Genomic DNA, 17,673 nt, shown 5'->3' on the forward strand with positions numbered 1-17,673 from the left:
TCAGCCTGGAGAACAGAAACAGTACCATAGGACTGTAATTAACATCACATACACATTAACAAATGTATGCGATGATGAGTAGTTACTCTGCTGGTTGTGTTATGTTAACAGTATGTGTGACATGAGCATTACAATGAAGTACATTTTACTTTCCTATTTAGATGGTGCATACCACGGTGATACTAAAAATACTGTTACAACAATTCTCAAATCCAGAATTCTTGCAGGATTATTGTTCACTGTTCACAGTTCATCTGTTCACCTTTGCATGTTTCATTCGGTCCAATTGTTTAACTAGAACATGTGATGGGAAGAAAACTATGCTGTATCTTTTCTAGATACATAAGTTACAAAGACAGTTGAAAGTTGCTCACAACTTCAATTCAGGATGAAACAGAAACTACTGAAGCTACAGTGGGGATAGGAAAAGCAGCAGACTATTATATGTTTTGTTCTTATTATGATGGATTAAAATAACAGCTTTGCATCAGAGCATATCTGGTGACTTTCTTCAAAGATTAGCCTGAGAAAGTAATATGCCTTGCTAGTGAAAAGTGATATCACAGCACGGCACCGGAGCAGACCTTGGCTTGCGTTGCTAAGTGCTGTTTAGATATTATAATTCTGGATGTTGCAGGATTTATCTTGCTGCCAAGGTACTTATGTACAAAGTTAAAAGCACTTTAAGTAGAATTCCCAATAGAGAACAGATATTTCTTTTTCTCAAATTCAGGCTCTAATTCCTCACTGTTACTGTAATGTGTGGATCACTTTGAACACTAAATAACTTGGCTTGACCTTTTAAAATAGGAATTAAGTTTATTTCTGTGGAAATTTTGTACATTGCAGCTGTAATGAAAATTTCTTATTCTCTTTCTAATGTTAGCTGCTAACTTAGAAGAGTTTAAGATAGTTTTGATGTAAGTAAAGCTCAATTTATTTTTAACTACATAGGGAGCAGGCTGATAACTGGAGAGGTGAGGCAATTTATCACAGTTTTTACCTGTGAAATTCGATTAGAATGAATTTAACGTTAGCAGAGAAGTACAAACATGAACTGTGGCTTATACCTGTGAGTAGCAGTAGTTCAACAACTACAGTTAACTGACCTACATATCAACCGCTGTGAGTGGAAGTAATTGCTAAAAGATGGCTTCTTAGATTTGTACCACTACTTCAGCAGCAGCCAGTAACACCAGCAGTTGTTAAAGAAGACAAGATATAAAGAACACCAGATAAAAGAAAAATTTCATGGAGGTTGGAGTGGGGCAGGATGGAGGGGCTGTACTTTAAGCTCTAATGCTTTTTCTTAAGTGCTCAGCAATAAACACATATCCACACTCCTTCAGTAGAAGACAATAGGTTCCTCTTGAAGCCTACCTACAGCAATTATAACATCATTAGTGTTGTGCAAGGAGAGTCATCCTGAAGTGTAATGACTTAGGAGTGCTTCATTTCCTATGGCCCTGTAAGGTTCAAATTGTCATAGATTAGAGAGGAGGTCAGGGAGCTGCTGCAGTGTCGCTCTGTCCCTACGTTATTTATTTTATTGCTATTCTGGTTATCAGCCAATGCTGGGGGGAGAGGGATGCAATTGATGATTATAACTATGCATGGACAGCAAATAATCTCAGTCTATGTAGACACTGAACATAATAAGCCTGTTGTTTAACAGCAGTAAAAACCAGTATGCTGTACCCAGGCTTACCCTAGGGAAGTAAATGGGCATTTACTAGGGGTGAGGGAGAGTCCTGTGTTATGGCTTCGGTTCTAGGCAGGGCTTCTACATCTGACAACAAGAAGCTGTGAATTAATGGTTCTGGAAACAGGGATGAACACAGAGATGCTTATCCTCCTGGAGACACACTTCTGCCCAAAGGCAGCAGAATAAGATTTCCTTTTGTCTTCTCTCCTTCTGGACAGACTCTTAGCCAGAGAACAGTAGTATGCACCCAGGTTGCCTGTCCCTGAGCCAGAGGCCAGATGTGGTCCTGTCTATTGGACTCAGCTGGGGACTTCCTTTGGTATTATCCTTCCTTCTTCACTTGTACCTAAACTGACACCTCTAATATTATACCATGCATTTCTTTCAAAGACCTTCTCCGTTCTTGATGAAGAAGAACAAAAAACCCAGATCAATGGTGTCTGCCTGCTCTTTGTCTTCATTGGACTTCTTTCATTTTTTACACAGTTTTTACAGGTAATAGTAGTGCAATGTAAGTAAATTTGTTTCTGATCCCATACTGTGTGTATCTCTTCCTGTATAGTTTTTGTTTATTGTCTTGCACCCCAGGGATACACCTTCGCCAAGTCTGGTGAGCTGCTTACAAGACGCTTAAGGAAAATTGGTTTCCGGGCGATGCTAGGGCAAGACATTGGCTGGTTTGATGACCGGAGGAACAGCCCCGGTGCCCTGACCACAAGACTTGCAACAGATGCCTCACAGGTCCAAGGGGTAAGACCTTAAGCACTGTTTTAGTATAGGCACAGACCATAGTAAATTTTTACTATAATATAGTTTTACTATAGGCCTATTTTGGCACATCATCACAGACATTAACTAGCATGCAAAAGGCAAAGTCAGTGTAGATCTGTCGCTGGTCAGCCAATTAAGCTTTTTTCTGTTTATCATAGACTGGGAACTTGGAACAACTATCACTGTATTTAGCTGAAAGTGCAACTAGGATCACCATTTACTGACCATCGTTTGTGTCTGTATTACCAAAACAAAACCACAAAAATCAATGAAATTAATACCAACTAAGTGGAACCAGGGGGAACATCCAAGAACTTTCATTGATGTATTTTTTCCTGAAGATGAATTAGCTTTTTGCTTCAATGTTTAGGTGTTTATTTCAAAAACGTCAGTTTCATATTTTAGCAACTTTCATCAGTAATCATGTTTTCAAGTGTTTGGCATGGTATTGTTCTTGCTGTTTGTGACAGTTTTGATTTAAACTGACAGTCCACTTAAAAACCATTTGACAATACTGGCGGGTGCACAAGCCAGGGATCCATGCCGCCAATTTCAGTGTGACTTATTATTTGGGTAAGTGAACCACTGTCCCCATGTGCTGTGCTCTTTAGGGGATGAGGATTAAATCATGCTGAGCTGTCAGCACACTCCCTATCTTATCTGAACTGATGCTTTGTTAGACGTAAGTCAGACACCATTTTACTTGGCCCCTGTGCAATTTTCTAGAAATGAAGGAAACATACAGATGTTTCTGTTACAAGTAATTGGCCTGATTCAGCATGACTGAAGATAGTGGATTTATTTTTAAAAACTACTAATTCTGGAAATTTTAAGAATGTAAAGGCAAATGAGAGAAGAGGTTCCCAACCCCCTTGTCAGCAGGAATTTCCATAGACTCAGAGAAACAATCTGCAAGTTTCTTCAGAGCATATTTTAATATCATTTAGAGATTTCTGAAGTTTTATAAAAATAATTATTTAAAGATTATTGAAGTTACTAATGGAGCACAAGTCAATCATATTTTATTTTTTATTTTCTTTGAAGGCAACTGGATCGCAGATAGGAATGATCGTCAATTCCTTTACCAATATCGGGGTGGCCATCATTATTGCTTTCTACTTCAGCTGGAAACTGAGTTTAGTCATAATGTGTTTCCTGCCCTTTTTGGCCTTGTCTGGAGCTGTGCAGGCTAAAATGCTGACAGGATTTGCTGCTCAGGACAAGAAGGCTCTGGAAGCTACTGGACGGGTAAAGTTTTTAAAAACTATTTGCAGTCAATTTATATTTTGCAGTTGAAAACCAGGGAATTTGGGACTGTTAGCACTTCAAATGTAATGCAACTTACAATTTTTTGCAAAGAAGTTGCAAAATTTCAGCTTGTAGCAATACTGAAATGCCACTGGGAACGCCCTAGCTACAAAAATATTTACTGTGTGTAATGTGGGCAGGCCTGCTGCCTTTGAAAAGTTGAGTTCAGGGTCCGTGAGTTCTGGTACATCACCCAGAGCCTGATCCTTTTTGAATACACCTAGTTCAACAGTGCAGAAACCAAACTGCATCACTAATACAGGGAAGTTAGAAGACAGGCAATGTGAGGAAGTGATCCACAGTGACTGCTAAACACGGAAGAGTCCAGTCTGAACAATCAAATTCACCGTACCTATCTGTACCTTCACATTATGTGATAATGCAACAGATCTGACCCTTAAATTTGGCCAGAAAAAAATACCCTGAAATTGAATGGAATACTTTGTAATAATTTATATATTGTGATCTCTTTGTATGTTCTGAAAACAACCATAATCTGTATACATAGGGAAGTGTCACACCCTGAAATGACTATAGTGTTATTAAACTAACTTCTGAATAAAATTACCTGAGATAAGTACGGTAAAACTTGGCTCAAACAAACTGTAAATTTACTCCTATAGATGAAACTGTAGTGCTATTTCGGGGATAGAATCTCAAATTTTGACTAGAAACAAGTATAATAGAAAACCTAGGGTTAGTTAAGGCTGCAGAGAGGTTTCCAGCTTAGGGAAGGATCACAGGGATTATCTCACAGTTTCCCATGTTACATTTTCTTTGTACATAGACAAGAATTTGCTTACTGTCTACGTGCAAGGTAAAATCCTCACGTCACTGGTATTAGAGTTGAAATATCACCTTGCCTTTATATGTTCCATTCCATCAGGCTTGTTTGGACATAAGAGAAACAGTAACGGTTGAGATGGGATGGAAAGACAGCACATTCAAATGCTTTTAATTTATGAAACAGAAGCTGGGGATAGCAACCCTTCTACCTGTTTCCCTGATTACTGGTATAAGTAAAATAAGTAATATAATTGAAATATACATGATTAATAAATACCTGCAATCAAAGAAATAATAGTGTTGGACACATTTATTCTCACTCTGTAAAAAAGTCACAAGTAGTGCACATGCCTGATTTTGTAAGCGTGCTTACAGTAACTTAGCTTTAATGGAGCAGAACATTGCTACTGAGGATGGTAGCAGAGAAGCGGTTGATGTTTCTCTTTAGTCTGAAGTTTCTCTTTAGGTTGGCCAATATTTGGCCAGTCTGTATCTTATTTGAATAAACTTATGTGCGATTAATGCCCTGCATTTGTGAAAGAGCAGCACTACTTTTCCAAGTAAAAATTAGGAAATTTTACTCATAATTGTTTTTTCTCCTCCAGATTTCCAGTGAAGCTCTCTCTAACATCAGGACTGTAGCTGGGATAGGGAAAGAGAAAATGTTTATTGACACTTTTGAGAAGAACCTGGATATGCCCTACAGAGCTGCAATCAAAAAAGCAAACGTTTATGGAATCTCCTTTGGCTTTGCCCAGAGCATAGTGTTCATTGCCAACTCAGTCTCTTACAGATACGGAGGGTTTCTGGTTGACACTGAAGGACTCCATTACAGCTTTGTCTTCAGGTAGGAGCCTGCCTGGAGCCAGACCCAGGCTCCTCTCCAGCAGTGCTGGTCTGGGTGGAGCATGCAGCGTCCCTACAGCTTCCCATGAATGACCGTGTTCCCCTTTCCTGCAGGGTGATCTCTGCTATTGTGACCAGTGGGACTGCTTTGGGAAGAGCTTCTTCCTACACCCCGAACTATGCCAAAGCCAAAACATCTGCTGCACGTTTTTTTCAACTCATTGATCGGGTTCCTGAAATCAGTGTTTACAGTGAAAAAGGGGAAAAATGGGTAAGTGTGGAGACAGATGAGTAATTTGAGATGTTGTTCAGCTCAATATAAGCACTGAAGTTGCAGTAACAATTTAAAAAGCAACGAGGATTTGGAATTTGTTTGGAACAAGTTCCTAATACGAATTCCTATTAGGAATTCGTTTGGTAAAACTCCTGTGAATTAGAATAGGAGAAACTGGGATGACTCACAGAAGAGCATGCTTTTGCTTTCTGTTCCAAAGTTCGCATATAAAACCAATTATAACTACCTTGTAATTTTTTATTAAGTTTATATCAAAAACTTTACATTGTTTTTGAGAATGAGAGTCATCTTGGAATGAGATAAAATTAAAATGCTTTATTTTTTTCCAATGGAAAAGTTAGACTCAGCAAATTCAGAAAACTAACTTGGATTTTGCTTTTTTCAGAATTAAGGAATTTTTAAAATAATTGTCACAAGTATATTAAATACTTCGCTCAGACCATAAAAATAGGGTATCTTGATTCCTTTCAGAATTTACTAAGTTTTCAATTCTGAGAAAGTTGGAAAATTGACAGATTTCCTCTGTTTTTAATATTACAAAGTTCAGTTGATTTTTTTTTAAGCATTTTGCACACATGTGTTTGCATGATCACCAAATCTGGATTTAAACAGTATCTGTATTAAAATAAATAACTTACCAATTTGCCAGGTGATCCCACTTCCAATTGGTGCCTCTGGCTGGTGTAGTACAGGGCCATGTCAGTAGAGCAATAGTGTGATGACTAATGACCATCTGTAGAACAGCTACACCAGTAAATTTCTAATCCTTCTTTCTGGGCTAATTTCATAAGCACTAATATCACATTTTAAATGACAGATGCAAGAATGGAAGTAGAGGAAGAGTTATTTTGTACTTTATGACTCAGTTTCAAGCTTGAACTCATTGCAGTGTCTTTCTTCTTTTTTCTCTAGGATGATTTCAAGGGAAGCATTGAATTTCTTAACTGTAAATTCACATACCCTTCTCGGCCTGATATTCAGGTCCTGAAAGGACTCTCTGTAGCTGTGAAGCCTGGCCAGACTTTGGCATTTGTTGGAAGTAGTGGCTGTGGAAAGAGCACCAGTGTCCAGCTTCTGGAGCGTTTCTATGACCCTGAGAAGGGAAGCGTGGTAAGCAAAGCAAGCACGATTTGTGTACTGTTGTTTCCAGCAATGCTACAAGGACTCCTCTGAATGTGTCCTACTGCGCAACCTCGCCAAGGTGCACTTTGGGGTTTCAGCTTGTCTGAACAGTATTCATTTGTCTGAGAACTCCCTGAGTATCAACTCAAATGTATTCAGGCAAAATGAGAATGCTACAAACGTCAGGTGCCCTCTCGCATTATGCAGGCTGCAGGCATTCACTGCGGTAGCTCCTGTATGGAACACGTAATGGGTGGTTGACACTATGGGAGCACAAGCAAGAATCAAGCCTGACTGAAGCAACAAAGAGCCTGGAACATCACTAAATGTATAGCCTCAATGTGCAGCTTTGTTGGGGGTTGTATTTGTCTAGGTTTATCTTCCAGTTATTCACTTACTGATAGCTTAAAAAGCCTTTATAACGTTTTCTCATGTAAATACTTACTTAATCATCCACTCTGAGATATTTGCAATAAATGAGTTTCGTGATCGCTATGCCAGCAAAGCAACAAACCATGTTCCTTAACCTTAAGCAGTTAAATAATTTAGTTGGAATTAAGATTAAGCAAAGGGTTTAGTGTTTGGTTGAATCACAGACACAGAAAATATTCATCGTACAAAAAGAAGCCTAAGCAGATTCTTACTGAATTACTTATTACTAAAGTATACGTAATATGGCTAAATCATTTAGTTCTGCTGTAAACTATTTGGGTTTTGCAGATTGTTTTGGAATTACATTTCATGTTTTCTCTTTTTTTCCTGCTAGTTAATAGATGGACACGACACCAAGAAAGTAAACGTACAGTTTCTTAGATCAAAAATTGGAGTGGTGTCCCAGGAGCCTGTGCTATTTGACTGCAGCATTGCTGATAATATTAAATATGGCAGTAACGGCAAAGACACAATGATGGAAAAAGTCATAGAAGCAGCCCAGAAGGCTCAGCTGCATGACTTTGTCATGTCACTTCCTGAAGTAAGTACACCTGAGGCTTGGCTGTGGGACTTGGACAGGCTGCTCAGAGTTCACTGCAGGGAGGCTCACCAAAACCAGTTACACTTGCTGAAGTGAATTCTTTTTGTCTTGCTTTTACAGCTAGACCAGTAGGAGCAAAGACACCTCCTTTTGTTCCTGAGAGCTTGGGTGCGAGCTGTCCCTGTGTTCTTACTCAATAGGCAAATATTTACGAAACTGAAAATATCATTTATAATTCTGAATTAGGAGAAAATGGAAGATTTTCTTGTCAACTGACGAGAAAGAAGAGGAAGTACAGTTCAGCAGTCAAAGCATTATACTTGAGTCGGGAAATATAGTTCCTATTCCCAGCTGTGGGAGTGTTGCCTTGCAGTTAGGGCATGATGCCCTAAATCAAAATATTTGAAGCTGGCTGCTCACGTTCACTTAGGAAGTATTCAAATGCACAGAAATGATATTGACATAAACTGTAAGAATACAAAAGGTATGAATACAATTTAGGCACCCAAACAAAGCACTTGTCCAATGAGCCCTTCAATCACTTTTAGCCTCATACCCCAAAAATCTAGGTTGGGGGATCTTTTGCACCAGACAAATCAGCCATTGTCTTACCATTAAATTTGCTTCCAGGCCTGCCAGCATACTAAAACGCATGGTTCAAAGATGTTTCCCTGAACACTGTATTATTTCCCGAGTATTTCTGCCTTGCTGGCTTCTTTAAGGAGGAGATAGCAATGGCCAGAGCTCTTGCCTCTCCTGCTGCTCCTTCTGTTTGTATACTTACGTATTGTTTACACTTAGATAAAAATCTCAATTTTCATATGTTTTTCAGAAATATGAAACTAATGTTGGGGCACAAGGATCCCAGCTGTCTCGTGGGCAAAAGCAACGCATCGCTATAGCGAGGGCCATCATACGAGATCCTAAAATTTTATTACTGGATGAAGCTACATCTGCCTTAGATACAGAAAGTGAAAAGGTAAGTTTGCAGTGATCAGAAACAAGGGAAAGTTAATGCAATGCCTTAGACTGTACAGTACCTTTTTTCTGTTCTTCAGAGACATCCTGCTGTACAAAGACCACACCACTGCAAAAGTTATTCACCATTGTTAATACGGCACTTTACCTTTAACGCTCTTTTTGAAAGATCTAGAGGCATAGCTATAAAAACAACAGCAAGCTACAGGGGCTCTTAGACTGCTGATGAGAGGCAGCACTTTTAAAGTACTGTACATATTAATTCTCTGGGTTTCAAAGCATTCAGTGGGAATCTTTCATAAATACAGCTTCTACGCAGAAAAAAAACAAAAAGTGTGGGGCCGAAGAGCTTGGGCAATAGTTTGCATGGCTTGGTTACACTCAGATTAGAGAAATAGTGGAAATTTAAAAGCATATCCAGGTTGAGCTAATATTCAGCATGACAGCTGAAAAATGCCTTCCTTACCGTTTAATTTCTACTCCTTTGTGTATTTATCTGTCCCTTCTTTGTACTGCTACTAGATTAAGTTCACGACCCAGCTAAGCACACCAATAACATAACCTTCAGTTTAGCTCTGTAGTCACTTGTACAAGTATTGCACAATATAGTTAATGAGTTTGAAGCAATCAGCCTTCTCCAGCTCCGAGCCCCAACCTGATTCGCCATTCCCACTTTGTTGCCTTTAGACTGTACAAGCCGCGCTGGATAAGGCCAGAGAAGGGCGTACCTGCATCGTCATTGCCCACCGCTTGTCTACAATCCAGAATGCTGACATCATCGCTGTGATGTCGCAAGGAACCATCATCGAAAGGGGCACCCACGATGAACTGATGGCCATGGAAGGAGCGTATTATAAGCTTGTTACCACTGGAGCCCCAATTAGCTGAACTGCTGTGATACTAAATTTCAAAGTTTTTTGTTTTCTCTAAACAAATAGTCTGCAGGAGGTACCTGTATGCTGGTACCCCTTTGTGTCACAAAGTACTCTGTGATATAGAGCTATACGGTACCTTAAATGTATGTAGCTTTCTGGGTCAGGCACCTGCAGGGGACTAAGCGTAGGCTGATGCATGCAGGAAGCAGCTTAGCCCACTGCTAAGTGAGAAGGAAAGAAGCCCAAAAATGAGAAGATCTTTGCTGAGCTGGGGAATTGCCACCACCCACAGTCAGACTGCACAGTCCTGTCCTTCCAAAACCAGCAATAAAGGAAGACTCCAGTCCGGTGTTCTGGAAACTGCCACTTCTCTCTAGGTGAGCTGTATGGAATAGAAGAACAATCCAAAGCATGATGTGGTACTATTGAAGGGTTCAAATATCTCCTAATGTTCGGCTCTGCAGAGGATTACAACAGCTACCCTTCCTCTGGGTGCAGAACCTTGACCCTTGCCACCACTTCATACCATGCCTACTTCAGCTGCGTTGTTGGGGGAGGCTGGGCTTTCACTGCATGCAGCGCTAACACACGGAGCCCTCAGATTGACATACCAGTAACCCTTCCAATAAAACCAGTAAGTACTCACAAAGAAGGCAGCAGCTTCACAATACTGAGGAAAGAAAAATCAAAAGGAGGAACAGAAACCGGTAAGGCTCGGTTCTCCTGCTCTCACCACTCAAAGGTGTCAAATAGATTTTAAATATGATTAAATGCTTTAGTTAAATCAATGTAAAATCCTACAGTTACTCAGCACAATTATTTAAATCACTTCTGTTGAGATGGTGATGGATAGTATGTTTTCTGTGTTTTTCAGAAGGCATAAGAATGCCTTTGGGAAGTATTTTTAGATACCATTAAGTACATTCAGCAAAAGTTTTTTAAAAAATAGCCTTAATTAGCTACTTGTTTATATTAAGCAGAATTGATAAATACAGCAACAGTTCATTCAAGAATAACAAAGATCAGGAATTACCTTTTGACAGAAGCTTTTATCTGGAACAGTTTGTTTTAAAGTCTACTGCACATTTCTCTGGAATATGTTACTGGGCATTGTCTGCTGGACTTGGGCCTCTTTCCTTTAGGAACTGGGAACTTGGAGACAAAGTCTGAATTACAGTACTAAAACTTGAATCTTGATTTGCAGCGATAGATTGTTACTGGCAAAGTCATTCTGCAACTTACAGGGGGTGGTGTGGCGGTTTTCCCACTTTGTAACTAGTCACGCCATAATGGAGTTTCTTAAAAAACTGTTCAACTGTACCAACTGCTGAAACTTGAATAAAGCTGGAAGGGTGAAAACTTCATTAGGATCCATCTCTTAATTCCAGGTAGCAAAAAAACAAAACAATTTTAGCTTTCACACAGTTTCAGTAATAGCATTCCTTTATCAGAACCTACTGAAATCACATAATCAACAAAGTGCTATTTTTCCTAAAGAAGCCTTTTTTTTTTTTTTCAATCCTTAACTGAAAATGAGTAAGGAAGCTGCATTACTGGCTGTCTGTTTTAATCATTAGAGCCTGTTTCATGTTGACACTGCTAGGTTAAAGATCGGACTAGATGATCTTAGAGGTTGTTTCCAACCTAAATGATTCTATATTTGCCTCTGTAATTTGTATCATGTGCATTCCCAAGGGCCACCTCAAAATTATTCACCTTGTTTTCCTAATTAAATGAGATTATTCACATTTCTGTCATCCCAGCACTAACTGGAAGTCTAAAAGCAATAGTATGCTTATATCTTCTAAGACTTATTGTTACCAGATAGCACATAGACAGCCCTAATTACCCATATTATAACCTGACGTTGCACGTATACTCAATATTATAAGGAAAGTAGTGCTTAGCAATTGTACACTGAAAGGGAATATGCAACACTAGGTGCTAAATAATGAATGAAAAGGGAAAGGATCTGACCATATATATATTTAGAGCATTGGTTTTATGTAACAAAATATATTTAAAATATTAGTTACTTCTGTGCTTAAATAAACTAAGCATACAAGAATATAAACGTGCACTGATTTACTCTGCAATTTCATTTTCTGGATTTACACAATCACTAACCAATTCAGGCTTGTGACTCTCAAACCAAGAGAATTAGCCTAATCCACTTTTGCAGTACAAAAGCATAAACAACAATCTTGAGGGAATATGCCAAGATTATTTCATGATTGATAACTTTCTTCATTTGTTGCTCTGTGTAGTAGGGGACTCAAATATTTTCTATATCATACATACGGATTTTCAACATCAAAGGTGTAATCATTAGCATTCATGATTTATATGACATTTTAAAAAAGTAAAAATGACAAAATCACAGTAATGCAATAATATATTCTACAGAGTCTGAGACAAATTTAAATGTTTTTCCTCATCTGGCTTAATCAGAAGCTGTTTTGCTCAGGAAGCTCAATAGGTTAAACCTATAGAAAGCTTTTCTCATAATTATGTTGGCCTTTTCACAGTGCATACGGCCAGCTGTACAGTTATAGGTGGTATAATACTGTCACACCCTTAGCTAGCAGTTTAGCACACAATATCTCTATAAAAAAAATAGATATTGAGTATCACTATATACAACTGAAGCACCATCTAGTTTGTGGACAGAACTAAAAGACTACCAAATAGCTAAACAAAACAATTCAATTATACTTTAAAACTTCAGCATGACTCAGAGTATTGTTAGAAAACCATACTGCAGTATCCTTTATTGCAATATTTCTAGAAATAAAGTCAGCAACTACTTAATGATTTTGAGCTGCCAAAGTCACTCTTGAACGTGCAGATACTGGCTACTTACCAAGAGCACATCAAAGATGCAGTGGCATCTCCCTTGGTTAAAATGGGTTAGCAGAACTGTCTTTGCAGAGGGTTCTTGAACAGCTCATATCCATCCTTACATTGCCAACCATTTCAAAACCTTATCTAATTAAGTTTCTTTTCAGTTGTCCTCATTAGTGAGTGGACACAGTATGGAACCAAGGCAACTACAGTCAGAGGCATAGCTGCACTCTTACAAAAAGAGAGAATGTAGAACAAACACTCAGTATGAGTAGGTATCTTAACAACATTATACAGCTGCAGCGTTGCTAATGAAGCAGCTATACACAATATGCGGAAACTTATCTTACAGCTATTTTTACCTTTACAGCTTGTGATGAACATTTCAGAATTAATACCAAGACCTAAGCCAAAGAGTGCACCTAAATTCCTCACCAGTCCAGCAAATGGAGTAGTGTCAATGTTTATCCAGTCTGGATTGGCACACCACTTCTTGGCCTTTGGAACAGACCATAGCAAGTCAATATCAAGAAGCTTGAGAACTAGATAAAACCCAAGGGCAAAGATGAAAAGAAACAAGTTTGTCTTGATGTACATTCTCAGGCTTGCTGTCTGAATAGCAGGGGCATGCTCAAATGCTTCTGCCACAAGGATGCCTGTGGATTAGAAAGTCAGCGTTACAGGGAATAACACACATGTTGAAGAAGCACTTTTTACACTGCCCCTGTAGAATTTGACTTTTGAAGACAAAATATACATATATGCAAATATATATATATTTACCAGTCCTGTGGTACACACACACAAAAAAAATCACACTCATACCTGATAATTTGAAAAAGAAAAAACATTAAATGCCAAATACTGCATTTTTTTTTTAAATCTGAGACATGCGTTAGGCTTGACTGTATCTCCCAGATGACAACCTATCAAATATGGGATGTAAACTAGAACATTCCCATCTAGAAGAGTCCTCCACTCAAAGGCTGGCCTCAGTAATACAACTTTCAATACCAGTTCCCACACAGGCTTCGAGCATTGAAGGAAAAGCCACGTAATGCAACTATGCTCTTCCGTATTCATTTTATCCTGGTTGTGAAAAGGGACAGCTGGACTGCAAGCTGCTACCAATGCTGCACAGCCTTCTCTGCATGTGTTAAAGAGAATGGGAGCAGGCAGCCCCTACTCCTTGCTCTGGTCACCCTCCTCCAGATCTGAGAGATACTAGAGAAACTGTTCATCATTTGAACATGCTAGATACCAATTTGAAACATACAAATAACTCAAAAATAAAACAAAGAAAGAAAAACAAACACCACCCCCACATACTTAATCTTCCTAAATCCCCCTGGGGAGTTTGTACTGCTGACTTACCTTTGTGTCAGTTTTGCCCCAGATCTCTGGCCCAACATCTGGCCACACTGCATACATACTGGTTTGCCCCAGATCCCACTTGAAATGAACAGCACCAAACAGATTCCTCCTGAGAGGAAAGTAGAGCCATATAGGAACCACTTCCTCCCTGCTACCTTCCACCCAGGCAGCACAGATAAAGATCAGATGTAGCCAGTACAAAAACTATAGTGCTAGGCTGTATTAGTATACACTGTATACTGCATTGCCTGTGGCGATAATGCCGTCGGAGTTGGCCGTCATCTAAAGCAGGGCTCACTTCCTGGGTGAGTCACAGACATCAGATCCGTACTGCCTTGCAGGTACAGAAGGCAATTACAAGACAGACTGTCAGCAAACCTTAATCTTCCAGAGTGTAGAGCACCACTGCAGCTGCAAGTTGAAAAGCACTACTGAAAATCTCTTTAACTTATTGTACTTCAGGATGTTTGGATTTTGCATATATAATTAAAAAAAAATAGTAAAATTAGCAACATTACCAGCAAATACTCCAAGAATAACTTGATGAGGAAAATGTGTTGCTATAAATACTCTTGAGATGCACACACTGATCTGGATAATCCAAAAAATACTCCAGAGTAATGACCTCGTCAGTCTGAAAGGAAAAAGGAAGATGCTTAAAAATTAAGATATTTCACACAGTAATTTACAACAGGCCCGGTTGTATTGGGCTCATATTTTTCCCAAGCAGAGGTTTACAAGTGGAAAAGTTTAGAATCATAGGATCAAAGAATAAAGTCAGTACTAAAATACTAGCAAGAGAGGTTGTTCTTGCAGCTACATCCAGTGATGAAAGGCATCAGTGGCAAGTTAAATTAGCACTAGTACCTTGAACATATTTAGCATCATGGCAGCATCTTTAAACGCAAAAGATCATTAATTTGGTGACAAAATCCACATAACATGGGAATAATCTCATAAAGCTTGGAAAGTACAACCATCAAAGTAATTAAAAGGCTTCCCCACAGAGCTGAATAACATGGTAAACTGAACTCTGCCAGTATTACATGTTTCCTTTAAATGGATCAAGAATGACTATGATCAAAGCAGTAAACTTATGTACTAACCAAAAGATAAAACATGTAAAAACATTTAATATAATTCAAAATATCTGACACAAAAGACCTGACAGTCTTTAATAGGAGCTGATTCACAGATACTGCAATGCAATAACCATAAGTTAATAAACACCAACATATAGGAATGCAATATCCTTTGAATTCAGTTGAAGTAAGTCATAATAAAGTTTTTTTGTCTGCTTGTTTTTACAAATTGGATAAAACTGTCTGATTATGTGGTTAAAATAAGCTCATTAAAAACATAACATGCAAATAAACATCAGAATGAATTACAGTAACAGAGAGATGCCAACCTGTGTAGGGTACCTGCTGATTTATCCTTCCACCTTACTGTGTAGCTAAGTGCTGCTGTTACCATTACATACCAGACACAGGAGGATCCCATGGCATGCCCAGATGGGCTTCCTAATAAAAACAAAAAGGAGACGTTCAAGCTAAAAATGACAACTATAACTTTGGCATAAAGAAAAAACCTATTGTCAGTTACTCGGGCATCTAATCATTTAGGGGGAAAAAAAAAAGGCTAACAAAGCCTCAAAGGATGTTGTCAGCTACATCTCAAAAGTTTAATTTCTTGATTTTTCAGAAGACTCATCTATACGGAGTCCAGAATATTTGCCAGAAATCAAGTAGGTAACAGCTAACCCATACTGGAATGAGCTAGTATCTTGACTAGAAAGCATAGTATTTTTCCATGACTTAGACTTCGATTATGATTAAAAAATAGAGCATTTAGTTGTTAGTTGAATACTAATGTATTTACAACATTGTCATATTTGTACAGATTTAGTTGACCATATTTTTTCCCCCAAGAGTCTGAGAAGTATTACAAAATATGGGATCACAAATCTGAGTAGTGTGTATTTCTCCTGCAGGAACATGCTTACGGGGAATATGCCAAACTGCTGTATTTCTGTCATATTCCTCAAGTTATGTCATACCTCAGCTACTTGTGGTTAAATACACCTCCACCAATTTGAGTAGCCACAAGCCTAATTTAACAAATACTCATGCTGAAACCTGAGCTGTTATTCTGACATCGTGTTTCTATAAACACCAGAACCCCCTTAGGGCTGTAGCATACAGTGTACAAGTTACATATGCATAGGCCACGTCTAAATTTCTACATCACACGAAATCATCACAACTCACATCATCTCCCCCCTCCAAAAAAACACTGTATTAAATGTATCAATGTGATTTCCAACATTTCTTACCTGGTCCAGTTTCGCATGTTATAGGAAACTGTTCAAGGCATGGGCTTGACTGATTGGGATAAATCACTGTTTCGTGCACCCACCAGTACGGACGATGACCAAATAAAATCCTAATAAAAAAAATAAAGTAAAATGAAGCAAAGATACAATAAAAATATTTTTATATAAGAACACCTCCACAAAGCATGATAAATAAACTTACAATGAATACAAAGAGCTCTACTGCCAAAATTATTCCATAACAGTGCTATAGGTTCTTCTTGTCTTATCAAAATTTAATTTCAAACACATCTTAAATAACTTCAGTTTATAAGTACAGGGAAAAGTCTGCCACTACACCATTTGAAGAATGTTTTCTAAACTTGAGGAACATACAGTAACCATCATTAGAAATAGCAAATTTTACAATAAACATGACTTCTTACCATTTAAATATGAGGTTGAACCAATCACCAATGACAGCCACCCATATCATTTTAGTACCAACCACTTGGTTGAGTTGAAACCAGAGAGGAAAATAAATTGAGAATATATTACGAGGATCTCCAACATGTGACATAAAATTAAGGAAATCCTGGTAAGCCCTGTAGTCCCTCTGTAAATACTGAATGATAAGCACACCATTGCTATGAAGGAGATCCATCTTAATTGGTTAGACTGTACTTGAAATTTAGCAAAGTTCCTTTAATCTTAAGTTTCTAGGGAGAATGAGAACCATGGAAGGGAGCTATTAAAAGGTGAGAGAAGGTGATTGACGTTGCCTTTATATCGTATCGGTGGGGTGTACCCAGCCATTCCTGGAACACGTGGTTGCAAATCTCCAGGAAAGCACATGAGTCTGTTAGCTTATCTGTTTGCAAATTTTAATTGGAGGAAACTAAGTGAAGTACATGCTGATCAGCAGCAAATTGTGGGGAAAGTTTTGTGGAAACACAATGAGTGACTTATGCAATCCTTTGTATGAACAGTTGGAACCTGTTTGCTTGAATTTTTTCACAGTTCATTTCTCTGCAGGATGGACATTAGTAGTGTGTATACTTCATTAAGTGTTGCCTCTATAAAGGATAGAAAGAATACACAAATGATTGGTCTCTGCAGAACTGTCATTAAAGCTGTTCATTTCAGTTTGAAACTGAATTTCGTGACCATACTGCTTGTACACAACACATTTTCAGCCATGGAAAATACAGCCATCATCCATACATCGGTGATTCTGTTGGACACTAGATTCACTCTTAAAGCAGCAGTTTTCTCAAAGCACAAAAAAGCAACTGTTTCCTTTGTACAAGAGGCCACGTTAATCAGGGCACACTGCAGATGAAGCTTTGTCTCAGAATCATCTCACTCAGCATCACCAGCCTTTCATGTTGCTTACACCATGGGGGTGCTGCACACCTCTGCCAGGAGGAGCCGAAGCCTGACCTACTGCAGCTCCCTTCTTGGTGGCCAGCCCAGCAGAAA

General features: G+C 38.6%; 2 protein-coding genes across 3 annotated transcripts in view; one reads left to right on the forward strand and one right to left on the reverse strand.

The window, feature by feature from the left end:
• The window catches only part of ABCB11 (ATP binding cassette subfamily B member 11), a 45,575-nt gene extending 34,981 nt beyond the window's left edge, over positions 1-10,594 (forward strand). For both annotated transcript variants that reach the window (XM_035331883.1, XM_035331884.1), the window contains 10 exons: positions 2,096-2,200; positions 2,294-2,455; positions 3,521-3,724; positions 5,176-5,417; positions 5,531-5,687; positions 6,624-6,821; positions 7,600-7,806; positions 8,639-8,785; positions 9,472-9,758; positions 9,834-10,594. In XM_035331883.1, the coding sequence (XP_035187774.1) occupies positions 2,096-2,200; positions 2,294-2,455; positions 3,521-3,724; positions 5,176-5,417; positions 5,531-5,687; positions 6,624-6,821; positions 7,600-7,806; positions 8,639-8,785; positions 9,472-9,672 (1,623 nt within the window). In that variant the 3' untranslated portion in view covers positions 9,673-9,758; positions 9,834-10,594. The remainder of the gene's footprint in view (positions 1-2,095; positions 2,201-2,293; positions 2,456-3,520; positions 3,725-5,175; positions 5,418-5,530; positions 5,688-6,623; positions 6,822-7,599; positions 7,807-8,638; positions 8,786-9,471; positions 9,759-9,833) is intronic.
• Positions 10,595-11,150: 556 nt separating this feature from the next.
• G6PC2 (glucose-6-phosphatase catalytic subunit 2) lies at positions 11,151-17,047 on the reverse strand. The gene is made up of 5 exons (XM_035331893.1): positions 16,638-17,047; positions 16,213-16,322; positions 15,289-15,400; positions 14,396-14,511; positions 11,151-13,159 (listed from the first exon to the last, which is right to left on the reverse strand). The coding sequence occupies exons 1-5, from the start codon at positions 16,853-16,855 to the stop codon at positions 12,648-12,650; spliced, it is 1,068 nt and encodes a 355-aa protein (XP_035187784.1). The 5' UTR covers positions 16,856-17,047; the 3' UTR covers positions 11,151-12,647.
• Between the last annotated feature and the right edge of the window lie 626 nt (positions 17,048-17,673).

Source organism: Oxyura jamaicensis, chromosome 7 (assembly GCF_011077185.1).
Source record: "Oxyura jamaicensis isolate SHBP4307 breed ruddy duck chromosome 7, BPBGC_Ojam_1.0, whole genome shotgun sequence".
Lineage (NCBI taxonomy): Eukaryota > Metazoa > Chordata > Aves > Anseriformes > Anatidae > Oxyura > Oxyura jamaicensis.

What these genes read in the sequence shown, in the direction of transcription:
- G6PC2 (XM_035331893.1), bottom strand. Translation starts at nt 16,855, where the DNA reads ATGGATCTCCTTCATAGCAATGGTGTGCTTATCATTCAGTATTTACAG. An exon ending in TTCAACCTCATATTTAAATG is followed by an intron (nt 16,323 to 16,637) that starts GTAAGAAGTCAT and finishes TTTTTTTATTAG; the next exon opens with GATTTTATTTGGTCATCGTC. An exon ending in AACATGCGAAACTGGACCAG is followed by an intron (nt 15,401 to 16,212) that starts GTAAGAAATGTT and finishes TGTTTTTATTAG; the next exon opens with GAAGCCCATCTGGGCATGCC.